Source organism: Nelusetta ayraudi, unplaced genomic scaffold (genome assembly GCF_046127955.1).
Source record: "Nelusetta ayraudi isolate G7.1 ecotype Tasmania unplaced genomic scaffold, CSIRO-AGI_Nayr_v1 ptg000034l, whole genome shotgun sequence".
NCBI lineage: Eukaryota > Metazoa > Chordata > Actinopteri > Tetraodontiformes > Monacanthidae > Nelusetta > Nelusetta ayraudi.
In genome coordinates, this window is record NW_027466084.1 from 4,741,558 (window position 1) to 4,756,076 (window position 14,519).

The window sequence follows — 14,519 nt, forward strand, 5'->3', positions numbered from 1 at the left end:
GGAATGAACTCTTGGGCTTCAGGATTTAATGTTTTGGCCAAGCTCTTGTCGTACGTTATCCTTCCACTAGAGTGTGCCACTGAGCGGTTCTCCTGAATTGCATTATAAACTTCCATTTTTGCCTCAGCTACCGCCAGTTCAGCTTCCACACCAAGCATCTCTTTCCTTCTCCGTAGCTTCTCCTCTTCCTCCTCTATGGCATGTTTCTCTTTTAATACCTTCAGACGTGCAAGAACAGCAGCCCTCTCTGCTGCAGCTTTTAATTTTGCGATAGAAGAGGTGGTGGATTTGCTGCTTCTTCGGCTGTATTTACTGCTCACGTTCGATCACATGGTTTAACCTCGTCATCAATACCAATACCCTTTGTATTCATTTCATGTGCAGATAACGACTCATTGACATTTGAAACACAATCATTGTTTACAAGCATTTTGGCTTTGAACCATATTTCGTGCCTTTCCACCTCATGGTGTGGCATTAAACCCAACAGTGCATCATGTGCGGCTTTGGCATCGTCACATACAATTTTCAGTTCGTCAAGAGCATTTAAAACCTTTTCTTTATCATCATTTGACATAAAATCATTTATCTCATGCCTTATTACTTGTTACTTTGTTTAGCTTCGATTTTCTAGAAGTTTGTAACTTATCAATTTTCCCAGCAAAGGCCTTTTCAGTTAGTTTGACAGCACGTTTTTGAGATTCCCCACCATCAATAAGTTATTCTCTTTCCATGTCTTTGTCCATGTCCGTCACGCACACGTCCATGATGCGATATTAACAAACGCAGTCAAGTCAAGAAAGGGCGACGTCAAGTCAACACGCGATCAAGTTCCAGGGGATCGCGTAATTCGCCGCAGGAGCAAAAACAGAATCAGAATCAGAAACATGTTTATTGCCAAGTTGATGTAGCACTTACAAGGAATTTGTTGTGATGTGGTTGGTGCTTGGGAGGACAGCAGAACAAAAAAAGAGGGCAGTAACTATACTAAAAAATATTTAAAAATATACAGAAATATTTAGGAATGTACAGAAATATTTAAAAATATACAGAAAATGGGTAATTTACAAAATTAACAATGTACAACAAGTATGTAGTGCAGGGTATAGAGCTGATGGAGTGCTTATTGTCTATGGGTGAAGGTGTGGGGGGACACGAGAACTGTTTATCAGTGCAGTTGCAGATGGAAAAAAGTTGTGTTCTTGTGGCGGGAGGTTCTGGTCCTGACCTCAGCCTTCCCCAGGGGGGGGGGCTGGGTCCTTCCTAAAGTCCACAACCATCTCCACTGTCTTCAGTGCGTTGAGCACCAAGTTGTTCTGGCTGCACCAGGACACCAGATGATCAATCTCTAGTCAGTAGTCGGCCTCGTCCCCATCAGAGATTAGTCCAATGAGGGTGGTGTCGTCTGCAAACTTCAGGACTGGTGACTGGAGGTGCAACTGTTGGTGTACAGTGAGAAGAGGAGGGGAGAGAGAACGCAGCCCTGGCGGGATCCCGTGCTGATGGTCCTTGTGTCAGAGACATGCGTCCCCATCCTCACGTGTTGCTTCCTGTTGGACAGGAAGTCTGTGATCCACCTGCAGGTGGAGTCGGGCACGTTCAGCTGGGAGAGCTTGTCCTGCAGCAGCAGCGGGATGATGTTGTTGAAGGCGGAACTGAAGTCCATGAACAGGATCCTTGCATAGGTTCCTGGGGAGTCCAGGTGTTGGAGGATGAAGTGGAGAGCTAGGTTGATTGCATTGTCAACAGACCTGTTTGGTCTGTAGGCGAACTGCAGAGGGTCCATGTGTGGAGTGGTGATGGACTTGAGGTGTGGCAGTACAAGGTGCTCAAAGGACTTCATGACCACAGAGGTGAGGGCGACAGGTCTGTAGTCGTTAAGTCCTGTGGGCCTTGTTTTTTTCGGGACCGGAACAATTGTAGAGGTTTTGAAGCAGGCAGGCACGTGGCACGTCTCCAACGAGGTGTTAAAAATGTTGGTGAACACTGGGGACAGCTGATCGGCGCAGTGCTTCAGGGTGGGAGGGGAGACAGAGTCAGGGCCGGATGCTTTGCAGGGGTTTTGTTTTTTGAAAAGTGTGTTAACGTCCCTCCCTAGGATGGTGAGAGGAGTCAACGATGTGGAGTCAGAGGTGGTGGTGCAGCAGTCCTCACAGAAACTGATGTAGGAAGTCACAGCCTCTGTGTATTCATCCAGGTTGCTGGTGGAAGTCCTAAAAACATTCCAGTCTGTAGTGTCTAAGCACACCTGGAGTTCCTCCAGCTTCTCTGCGCCACTTTTTACATGATCTCACAGCAGGTTTACAGAGCTTTAATTTCTGCCTGTACGTAGGTATCAGATGTATCATCACGTGGTCAGAATGGCCCAAAACTGCGCGAGGGACGGCATGATAAGCGTTGTTAATGACGGTGTAACAGTGATCCAAAGTGTTATTTTCTCTGGTTGGACATGTAATGCATTGTCTGTATTTTGGGAGATTGTGGCTGAGATTACCTTTGTTAAAGTCGCAGAGGACAATAACTAAGGAGTCTGGATTGGTTCGCGCTGTGCAGCTTGCACGTTGGCTTGCGGTGGAATGTAGACGCCGACCAGAATGAATGAAGCGAATTCGCGGGGAGAAAAGAAGAAGGGTTTGCAGTTAATGAAAAGGGATTCCAGATCAGGACAGCAGTGCTGCTTCAACACTGCCACATCACTGCACCAGCTGCTGTTTGTGTAAAAACAGATACCTCCACCTTTCTTTTTGCCTGAGAGAGTAGCGTTCCGCTCTGTGTAGTTGGAAACCCTCCAACTACATATAAACTACATATAATACTACATATAAACCCCCAAGCGCGCAAAGGTCACCAATGCATTGGATTTATTTATTTATTTATTTTTAACGTGTGCACAAACAGGCCATGAAGTGTAGCGCTACACATACCTCGCTTGTTGGGCCTCTTCAATGGTCCAGCTGTCCATGCGGAAATTCTCCAAAGCACAAATCTTGCCGATCGTCCATCTTAACAGTTAGCCACGTAACAGGGTATCGGAGCTTCAATTTAATCCAATGAGCAAGGTTTTGACAATGTAACAGCCAGCCCAACGCATGGCTGTTGTGTTGACCCTGTTACCGGTAGGTCCGACGCGCCGAGCGTATAAAGAAAAACCCTTTCGTCCAGTGTACCGCAATGATTCCAAAATACAAAAACTCTCTCTCTCCGCTACCTGCGGTCAAAACCTTTTGCCCTTCCCGGGGCCAACACACCTGCTGACATCACTTCCTCAACTCATTATATACTTTGTGCTTACAGTGACATTTGGTAGACATTTAAAATAATAACATGCGCACATTCAAACGTAAATTTGGCTCCTATAGTGACATTGGTCATATGAAGGGGGGAGTGGGAGATATAACCGTGCATAAATACTGTCTCGGCCTGAATGGATCATTGAAAAGAGTGTGGTGAGTTAAAATTTCATTCGGGACTGAGCCCCGGCGATTAGACCAGCTCTGAAGCAGAGCAGGTCATCGCAAGGGGAAGACCCGTTTGTTCTTTGTATGTTTATTATTTGGGACTGAGCCTCAGCGAAGGCCTGCTCTCATCAGAGCAGGCCTTCGCAAGGCGAAGACTCAATTGTTTTTCGTATGTTTATTATTGTTCGGGACTGAGCCTCAGCGAAGGCCTTCTCATCGTGTGTGTGTGTGTGTGTGTGTGTGTGTGTGTGTGTGTGTGTGTGTGTGTGTGTGTGTGTGTGTGTGTGTGTGTGTGTGTGTGTGTGTGTGTGTGTGTGTGTGTGAGCCATCAGCTGCACACGGCCAACCTGGGCGACTCGGGCTTCCTGGTGGTGCGAGGAGGGGAGGTGGTCCACCGCTCGGACGAGCAGCAGCACTACTTCAACACCCCCTTCCAGCTGGCCATCACCCCCACAGTCGAACTGAGTCGTTTAGTGGTGGTGGGAGCAGCAGGTGCGGCTAGAAGACACAGTGCAGTACTCCTCACTCACCACTGGAGGCACTGTGGCTAGATGTTGACCTTCTGATCCAGAACCATCAGAACGACTGCAGCCGTCGCTGTGAGCGAGGAAGGATACAGACACGATGATGACGCTGACACTGTGTCTGGGGAGGTTCAGTGGGCGTAGCCGAAAGCACGAGGTGTTCCAGGTGTCAAGAATGATTCACATCTAAAGTTTCGTAGGAGTGGCGGCGTCTTGATCGGTTCATGCCAGGATTAGCACGATCGCACCACAGCCCAGCGAGTTTCACACGGATTCAAACAAAACAAGTGACAAAAACGTCCTAACTGTGTCTCCAGCATGACTGTGTGTAAAAAAAGAAGAAAAAAAGCAAATAATAAACAGAACCGGCTGGCATCAGACAAAAAGCAGGTTTTTGAAGTTTGCACCAGCAGTCAACAGTTCAGCCACCTTCTCATGCACATTATTTTAATCTTTCCAACTTCCTCCACTGCAGATACTGAAGACATCAAATATATGAGCAGATATATGGAATTATGCAGCAAAGCAAAACATTAAATAACTCTAAATGTGCTTTTCATGAAAGGAGGCGATTTTGAAGAATTTCAATATAAAACGTGTCTGAGATATTTGTCACTTTTATTGTTTCCTCCATAATTCCATGTGGGTTCATAGGTTGTTTTGATGCCTTCAGTGAGAAGCTGCAGTGTCAGCAGTCATGAGGATGAAGGAAGACAGTGAATTCAGTCAGTCCAAACTGTTGACTGCTGGTGTGGATACATTTTGTATCTGGAGTGACGTTTCAGAGTAAAATCCAGCACTGACCTCCAGCATCCAATCACTGACCTTCCAGCATCCAATCACCGACCTCACTGACCTCCAGCATCCAATCACTGACCTCCTGCTGATTCTACCTGCTGCCATTGACGCCGTCCCCACATGTGGAAGGTAGAGCAGCGGTGTAGTTTTCCAAAGAGGCTCTGTTGGTTTCAGCCTCTGAAACGCGCCCGCGCTGTCCCCTGGTGGTGGGAACACGCACGCTGACTTTAATGACAGACACATAGACACGCGGCAGACATTTTTGTTGTGAACTGGAGGTCCGTACTCCCACTGACGTCTATTCCTCCCTTCAGCCTGCAGCCCTGACGCGGCCGACAGCTCCTCCTTCGACGTCCAGCTGGGTGACATCATCCTCACCGCCACCAACGGCCTCTTCGACAACATGCCGGACCACATGTTCATGCAGGAGCTGAAGAAGCTGAAGGTAGGGGGCGCCGCGGCCGGACAGGTGCGTCGGCCGGAGCTTAATCTGGAGGTTCTGACGGCTCCTTTCCAAACAGCAGAACTCCAACTACGAGAGCATCCAGAAGAAGGCACGCTGCATCGCCCAGCAGGCCCACGTCCTGGCCTATGACCCCAACTACATGTCGCCCTTTGCCCAGTTCGCCTGCGACAACGGCCTCAACGTCGGAGGTAGGAGGGCCTGAGCTCACATGACCCAGTACTTCCTGTCTTGAGCAGTGTGGTGAGGGTGGAACTGTGTGTGTGTTTGCGCAAGAGGAAAACCTAATGACATCACAGTGCTGCTGTCCATCGTGGCTGAATACACCGACTAGAGTCTCTTCTGCTGGACAGGAAGTTGACGCACCGGTCGTCATCGGCTCCGCTCCGCTCTGAGACCCCCAGCAGACCCGTGGTGGGCCCACTACAGGAACACCTACGTAACTGCAGCTGGTGGTGGGGGGAGGGGCTTGACGAGGAGTCCTGGAACATCCTCTTGGCCTTGGCTACACTTAAAGGCATCTTGGGGCTCATTGGATGAATCACATTGGCTGGGAGGAGCCGTGAGTGGGCGTGTCCGGGAAGGGGATCAGAGGCATGCCATTGGTGGAGGCCCCGTGCTGAGGCCCTACAGCAGCCTGCAGGGAGGAGGACGACGAGGAAACTGTCAGAGGAACTGTTCCCCAAACCGCCTGCAGGGGGTACTGTTGGACGCTTCTTCACACTGCTGAGGTTCCAGGTCCACCTGCTCCAGAAGGTCCCTTTAATCCCACAGCAGCGCTGCCTGGTTGTGGGTCATGACGGCGGCACGCTTGTGTGTCTCCTCCAGGTGTCGCACAAACGCTCTGAATCAGTGACTTCCTGCCTCTGATGTGCCTTCCGTCAGCCCATTGGTCCATTCTACCTCCAGACTGCTGAGTAGCCCCGCCCTTCCCATCATGCCCTGCAGCGTGTTCACCTGACGGCTCAGCCAGTTGTAGTCCAGAAGCCTTGGCTGTTGCATTGCGCCCCCTACTGAAACCTCTAGACTCCACTCAGCCAGTAAGCTGTGTGGACCCTCACCTGGCTGGTGGGCTCCAACCCGTCACACCATGTTACAAGCGGAGCACAGCGCTGTAGAATATTAGTGTGTGTGTGTCTGTGTGTGGTTTACAGGTCGTGTCTCCAGACCTCTTCAACCAGGGACATAATTTAAATAAAGACAACAGTATTTTGCTACCCTGCTGCTCTCCTAGCTTGACTTGAACCGTCACCACATCAGAAACACACACACACCTTTTAAACAAACTCATGATCATTCTCACATCTAGTTGGCCAACTGGGATGTGACGATATTTGGGGTTTAATATTTTGCTAAGGTCAAAACAACAGCAGCCCCTCTGTCTCCAATTCAAACAGTGCACACTGGCTTCACCATAGCCTACAACATTAAAAAAAAGAATTAAAAATAAAAATAAAAAACCGCCAACTTGCTGAGTGCCTCTGAAGGCGACATTTAGCAAGTTGGTGAAGGAGTCCTTCCTAGTTTTCAGAGTCAGAGTACTTTGATTTTCCAGTCACCTGCAGAAACACAATCAGACCACACAAGACAAGGCAACACAACGATGCAGGATAAGACGAGAGGTCAACACAGCCAACATCTACAGTCAGGGCACCTCAGTGACATCACAGAGGGCTGGTTGCAAATAAAAAGCAATCATCACAGTTCACAGTTCATTGAGCTGCCTTTCATAGTTTGTTGTGAAGCAGATTGGGGAGTGTTAATAATTGTAGCGTGTTGGTACTGAGGGAATGTATGATCATGACTGCTGCAATGACAACGTGCCAGTCAGTGCAGTGGTGGATCAATGCTGGAGCTATTAGTTGTCTTTGTTGCGACGCGGCTCCAAGCTCCGCCTTTGTTGGGTCCTCAGCGTTTGTTTTTATATTATTGTCGTTATTGTCCGTGTGTTCAATCAATCAACTTTTATTTGTACAGCGATAAATCACATCCAGAAACGTGTGTTCTTTGCCCTTAATATTTGTGTGACGTTTATTGGGGCTGAGCCTGATGAGAGGCGGGGCTTGACATGCTTTGAGCCAAGTCTTGCACAAGGGTGAAAGACCCATTGTTTTTCAATTATTTATTGGCTCTACATAAGGCTCCAAAGCCATAAGTGCTATGGTCTTGAAAATGTAGTAAGACCCAACCAAAACCTTCATGAAATAAATTTATTTGTGAAACCTTATTTTTGATTAAGGTCTTTTTATTTTGGTTTTATCATTTACAGTTCACAGTTTAACACGAATTCAGTGAAACAGAAAACAGAAATATAAACAGAACAGTAAGTTTCTTCCATCCCCCCCCCCCCACCCCCACCCTATACCAAACAGGATACAGCTGAGGATTACAATACAATGTTATCTGCCTCCATATCCTCAACAAATAGTAAAAAAAGGCTGCCAAATATTGTAAAATTTTCTAGTTGATCCCCTAATTGTCTATCTGATCTTGTCCAATTTGATATGATACATGACTTCCCTAATCCAGTGACTGTGTGTTGGAGGTGTTGGGTCTTACCATTTTAATAATATCAATCTCCTAGCTAATAGAGAACAGAAAGCCAGTACAGTATTTTATTTTGTTCCCAGTTTGGAGTCTGTTTGAGCTACACCAAAGAGTGCAATCAATGGAGATGGCATTATTTCCTTTCCGAAAATCTTAGAAAAGGTACTGAAAATGGATTGCCAGAAGGTCCAAAGCATTTCACACGTCCAAAACATATGTAAGAGAGTGGCTGGGTCTCGTCGGCATCGATCACAAGTGGGATCTAAATCAGGTTTGATCTTGGCAAGTCTAACTTTAGACCAGTGCAGTTGGTGTACAATCTTAAACTGAATGACAGTATGTCGAAGACAAATGGAAGATGAAAAGATTCCCTGTATTATTTTCCCCCAAATGCTGTCTGTGATTGGTTCATTTAAATCTGTCTGCCATTTATTCTTGAGGAGGTCCAAAGGAATCAAGTTATGACAGTACAGTGTTTCGTATAATGTCCCAATAGTTCGTTTTCTAATTAGTTTACAATCAAAAATTGAGACTAATATACTGGTTGGTGGACACAAGGGAAAACATTTAAAGTTTGAAAATACTAAATTCCGAAGTTGTAAGTATCTGTATAAATGTGTTTTGGGAATATGATATTTTTGTACTAATTGTTCAAAGGAGGCACAAGTGCCATCAATATACAGATCAGACAGTGAGACCATACCTCTTCTGGACCAGCCAGCAAAGACCTCATCTATTATAGACGGCGTAAACATGTGTTTTTTTGCAATTGGTGTCGCGTGAGATAAATCTGTCAGCGAGAAGGATCTTCTAAAATGGTTCCATATTTTGATTGAGTGCAAAACAATGGGGTTAGAAGTAAGGTTAGAAATGGGCTGTGTGAATGGCAACTTAGAACATAGTAGAGCTTTTAAGGAAGTAAAAATTACAGATGCCCTCCCAAGATTTAGCCATTCAGCGTCAGTGTTGTCATCATCATTTCCCATCCAGTACAGCATTACTCTAATATTAACAGCCCAATGATAATACAAACAATTAGGGAGTGCCAACCCTCCCATTGAGCGAGGTCTTTGGAGTGCACTTCTCTTAATCCGGGGTATTTTTTTGCTCCAAATGAAACTTGATATCTGATTATTTAATTTGGTAAAAAATGATTTAGTTAAGAAAACCGGAAGGCATTGAAAGATATATAAAAACTTAGGCAGTACATTCATCTTTACTATCTTAATTCTTCCACCCAAAGAGAAATGCAGAGAATTCCATCTTTCAAAATCACGATTCAAACTCGATAATAGTGGCTGATAGTTAGCAGCATACAGATCTTTATGTTTGTCTGTGATCTATATGCCGAGGTATTTGAATTTTTTGGGGCAAATTTTAAAGGGAAGTGATTTTAGCGACGTATCATTATTGCTAGTGCCTACGGGCATTAGCTCACTTTTCTGAATATTTACCCTGTAACCAGTTTACCAAATTCTGTTAACAAGACTGTTAGTTTAGGAAGGCTTGAAAGGGGGTATGATATATATAGTAGCATATCATCTGCATAAAGTGAGACTTTATGCCCTTCCCCTGATCGTTGGATTCCTTTGATGTCAGTTCTTTGCCTCATAGCAAGAGCTAGAGGTTCCATTGCAATTATGAAAAGGAGTGGTGACAAGGGACATCCCTGTCTTGTGCCACGTTGAAGCTCGAAGAAAGAGGATTAATCATTATTGGTACGAACAGCAGCTAATGGAGATGTGTATAATAATCTGATCCACAATATGAATGAATGGCCAAATCCAAACTTTTCCAATGTGCTGAAAAGATAACTCCACTCCACCCGGTCGAACGCCTTTTCAGCATCAAGCGAGAGGACTACCTCAGGTACTCCTTCCTGGTGGGGAGGGGCTATGAAGGATATTGAAGAGGCGTCTAATATTGAAGAAGGAGTAGCGATTCTTTACAAAGCCTGTTTGATTAGGTGATATGATGGAAAGAAGAACAGTCTCCAGTCAACGTGCCAGAACTTTGGCAAGGATTTTTGCATCAGTGTTAAGGAGAGAAATTGGGCGAAATGAATTACATGACAGGGGGTTCCTCCCTTTCTTGAGAATTACAGAAATAATTGCCTGACGCATAGTTGGAGGTAAGGTATTCAATGAGAGTGATTCTTCAAAAACCGACAGTAGCAAAGGAACAAGTTGGTCTGAGAATTTTTTGAAAAAATCTGTCGGATAGCCATCTGGCCCTGAGGACTTGCCACTTTGCATAAATCTGATGGCAGATATTATCTCCAGGGCTGAGAAATTCATCTCTAACGCGTCAGCTAAATTTGGGTCAAGTTGGAGCATGTATTGATTTTAAGAAATCCTCTATTGCAGAGGGTGTTGTTGAAAGTTTTGATGTATATAATGATTGATAGAAATTTTGAAAACAGGAGTTCATTTTTAGACTATCTGTACTCATCCGACCTTGTTCGTCATTGATTGCAGGTATAGTCTGATTGGCAGTTTTTTGTCGTAACTGATGGGCTAGAATTCATCCGATTTTTTCCCCATGTTCATAGCACCCATGTCAAGACTTGGAAAGGAGATATTAAGCCTGTCTTGTTGATAAGATATCAAATTCAGTCTGCAAAGACAGTCGCTTTTTTTATTGTGTCTGCAGATGGTTGATGGCTGTTTAACCTATCTAATTCCAGGATCTGATCCGTTAGCTCTTTTAGACGAGCCGTATTTGTTTTCCTTTTGTTCCCACAATAAGAAATGATCTGGCCACGAAGATACACTTTTAGAGATTGCATATAGTTGAACAGGACATTCCTGCCGTTTGGTTAATATTGAGAAATAACTTTATTTCTGATGAAATGAAGTTAGTAAACAACTCCTCCGATAGGAGAACAGGATCAAGCCTCCAAGTGCAATAGGTATTTTGTGTGTCGAATTTTCATAGTTAAGGGACCATGATCTGAGATAACTATGGCTTCATATTCACATTTGTTTACAGAAGAGAGAAGTATTTTATCCAGGAAAAAAGCATCTATACGAGAATAGCTCTTGTGGACTGGGGAGAAAAAGGAGTATACTCTCGAAGTAGGATTATGAAATCGCCACACATCCACTATACCATACGATTTAAGAAAGAGCTGGATAGTATGTGCTGATTTAGACAAGGAAATCTTTTTGGAGGAACTGCGATCTAAAGAAGGCGAAAGCACACAATTTATATCATGCCACATTTGGTAGTCTAGAAAAAAGATTTGAAAAAAAAGCTGGATTGTCCCAATTTGGTGCATAAATATTGGCCAGAATGACCGGAAGTGAGAGAAGCTGCCCTGTCACAATGATATATCGATATATTTGGTAAATCTCCGAGCAAATCGTTGCGGTGTTATTTTTAACCTCTGCTTTTAATGCATGCAGCTCTTTTTTAAGGAAGTCAAAGTCATCGGCAGGGGCGCTTTTCATTTCCGATTTAATGGCCGCCGAAATTTCTGTTTTCAGCGAGAGGAGAATCTCAGATTTTTAGGGACTTGGCGAAGTCGGAATCCATTTCTGGTTTATCTGACCGTGGCCAAGAGGTTTCCGGCGAGGTGGCAGCGTGGCTCGAGGCGGCGTTGAGCCTAGTGTTCGCTGTTCCAGTGTATTTATATTTGCGCAGTTTCACCTAGAGGCCAAGAGGAACGTCATAGAGACCTGGGACGAGAACCCATGTGTTCCTCTCTTCCAGACCTACATTTCATCCATTCTAATTTTTTACGCTCAACAAACAGGAAGTGAGCTATTTCCACCTGTTTGAACACTCATCAAAATCAACTGTGTGTTGCACGGGCTCAGTCCCTTCAACGCTGCTTGCAGCTTTAAATTTTCTTTATTTTTCTAGTTTTCCACAGGCCCATTCCTGGCTGTGCGCCTGCTTCATACATTATTGTAATGCTCTAACACTTAAGCAGTATAAAGTTTGGTTCCAGTTTTACTTTTCTTTCTACTATCATGTCATGGTACTGTATGTGTTATATAACACATCTCAATGTTTTATATGAGGCCGATAAACAATGTCCTGGGTCACTTCTATGACTTGAGATTTTCTGTGTGGGCCAAGAGATGCCTAAAGAGAAGCTGCGGCAATTGTGGGCTCCACCCTGGACAAGATAGCAAGTTGTCACAAGGCCACAGAGAGGCAGACACTTCCTGGATGGATCATTGATTCATGAGGCAAGGAATGGTCCACTTTAACCACCACTGGGGAAGGTCATCAACTCTCCTTCAACCAATCCAGTTGAAGAAGCTGAAGGGAGTCACCTGTCTCAGAGTGCCTGGGTGAGCTTCTACAGACTTTGCTATGGAGCCAGAGACAGCGCTGTCTAACTCACCGTAAATAAATGGCCAATCTTGGATCACCACAGTCAGTGATCTTGTTGAACTACTTGGTGGCACTGCTCCCTTCCACTGTACAAACAGATGAAGAAGTCTGGTCAACAAAGAGTCACCAGTTAGGTTAATCCCAGTCCCACACGTGACTGGCAGCCAGTGGACTTTGCTTCGTGTGTTCTGAACATGTGCTGGGTACTTCAGAAGAAGCATTAATAGAATGCATTTCACACATACTCATTGGCACATGTTAACAAATAGATCTCTTGCACAAGCTTCATGCACAATGAAGACTACATTGTGTTTTCTGTTTTTGCAGCTCATCTCCTCTCTCTGCTCAGGAGAGCTTCAACCAGAGCTCAACAATGACATCTCACCACTTTGGAAGGAGCTTACTAATCACACCAGAGAACTACAAGAAACCCCTAACCAACAACAGACACGTAAAGAGGATGTCAACACTGTGCTGAGAGAAATGAGTGCCATGTTGGCTGAGCGGAGGGTGGAGATCAGGCAACTCCGGAAAGAAAACCAAGGTAGGGAAACAGAATGATGAACAACAGTACAGATGGTCATAAAAACAGTAAGTCATTGGCTTCCTTTCATTCTGGAAAATCTATGTTATTTGTTTTTTTTTAGGACAAACGGCCAAGCTGGAGTCACAAAAGACTGAAGTGGAAAAGCAAAAGACTGAAGTGGACAAACTGAAGCAACAGCTGCAAGGTTTTTTATTACAGTGTACAGACAAAATAAAAATACTGCAATTGTCAAAATATAAAATTATTAGCAGATGGAATTGCCACAGGCCAGAGGGGACAACAACAATATGATATGTGATATTGTGATGTGCTTAGTAATGTGTTCAGATGTGGTTCCACCTTTAGCACTCTTGGAAGAACAAACCTTGTGCTTTCTAGATAGTCTTTTTACTTCATTGTCCTTGTCCTTGCACTGAAGGTTGATGTTATTATTGAGACCTTAAGCTACGAAACACTGCATATATTTTCTACACATTTTCAGCTCAAACAGCAGAGCTGAGCTCACTGAAAGCCAGGACAAATGTTACAGAAATCCACGTAGAAGAACTGAAGACAAAGAACGTAAGAACAAAAATGAAGGTAGAAATGTAGAAATGCTTGCATGGTTTATCTTTTCTCAATAGAACTGTGTGTCTCAGTCAAACAGGTGGCTTTCTCAGCCTCTCTACTGGCGTCAGGCGCTGGAAATGTTGGCCCGTTTAATACTCTCACTCCGATGGTCTTCAGACATGTGGTCACAAACATCGGAAATGCCTACAACCCAAACACAGGTTCCTACTTTGATTGACTGGTTACAGCGGAAAGACTTCCACCTGACCACTGATTCATCTGACTATTCTCTTCTGCCATTGCAGGCTTCTTTATTGCTCCAGTGAGAGGAGTCTACCAGTTTGACTTCCATATCTTCGGACAGGGACATGCTTCTCATCCCTCGGGTGCTGTGTTGGTGAAAAATGGAGACCATATTTTTATTGCCTACGCACAGCAGCCATCCTATGCTGTGAAAGCAAGTGATGGTGTAATTCTCCTTCTTGAGGTTGGAGATGTTGTGTATCTGAACTTGTGGGTAAACACAAGAGTGTATGACGATGGAAGCCACCATACAACCTTCAGTGGACATCTTCTGTTCACAATGTAAAGAGGGAAATGCAGCCTTGCATTGCATCATCCCTGTGAGGTTTCATTTTCTTAGATCAGGGAGTCAAAGTCAAATACACAGCGGGCCAAATTCATTCATTCATTCATTTTCCATGCCTGCTTCTTCCCGAGCTCAGGGTCACAGGGATCTGCTGGAGCCTCTCCCAGCTGTCATATGGCGAAGGCAGGGTGACACCCAGGACAAGTCGAGTGGGCCAAATTAAAAAAATAAAAAAATGAATTAATAAAAAAAAATAAAAAGGTCCATGTGGAGGGCCTATCACAGCCTGTACAACGTTGCTATATGACATTGCCTAAATATGAATCATTACGCTAACTCAGTAAATAAACAAATAAAATCAGTTGTAGTATTTTCTCACGGCTCTATCAATAATTTCAAGTGTGAACATTTTTAACAGGCAAACAAGCGCTGTAATGACCACTTGGTTCATTTGAGGGGCATTTGTGGTGAACTGTTTATACCGTAATGCGTGGTCATATCAAGCCATGAAATAAACAATGCAAAGAAAACGTAAAGTTGCCTTCGGGGTATGACATTGTTCAACGCATTTATTTGTTTAAAAAAAACAACCATATAATCTCTTTCGGCTCTTCAAAGTAATAAACCCAACAAAACCACGACTCTCTTGACCTGAGAGGGCATTTATGGTTCCAGAATTGTTTGGCTTCCACAGATG

General features: G+C 44.5%; 1 protein-coding gene across 1 annotated transcript; it reads left to right on the forward strand.

Annotated features, from left to right (window-relative positions):
• Window positions 1–5,508: 5,508 nt before the first annotated feature.
• Window positions 5,509–14,073, forward strand: LOC142892504 (complement C1q-like protein 2). Its single transcript, XM_076032720.1, has 6 exons — window positions 5,509–6,335; window positions 12,465–12,681; window positions 12,785–12,868; window positions 13,166–13,236; window positions 13,268–13,454; window positions 13,539–14,073. Exons 2-6 carry the CDS (start codon window positions 12,621–12,623, stop codon window positions 13,820–13,822), a joined length of 687 nt encoding a protein of 228 aa, XP_075888835.1. The 5' UTR covers window positions 5,509–6,335; window positions 12,465–12,620; the 3' UTR covers window positions 13,823–14,073.
• Window positions 14,074–14,519: the final 446 nt, after the last annotated feature.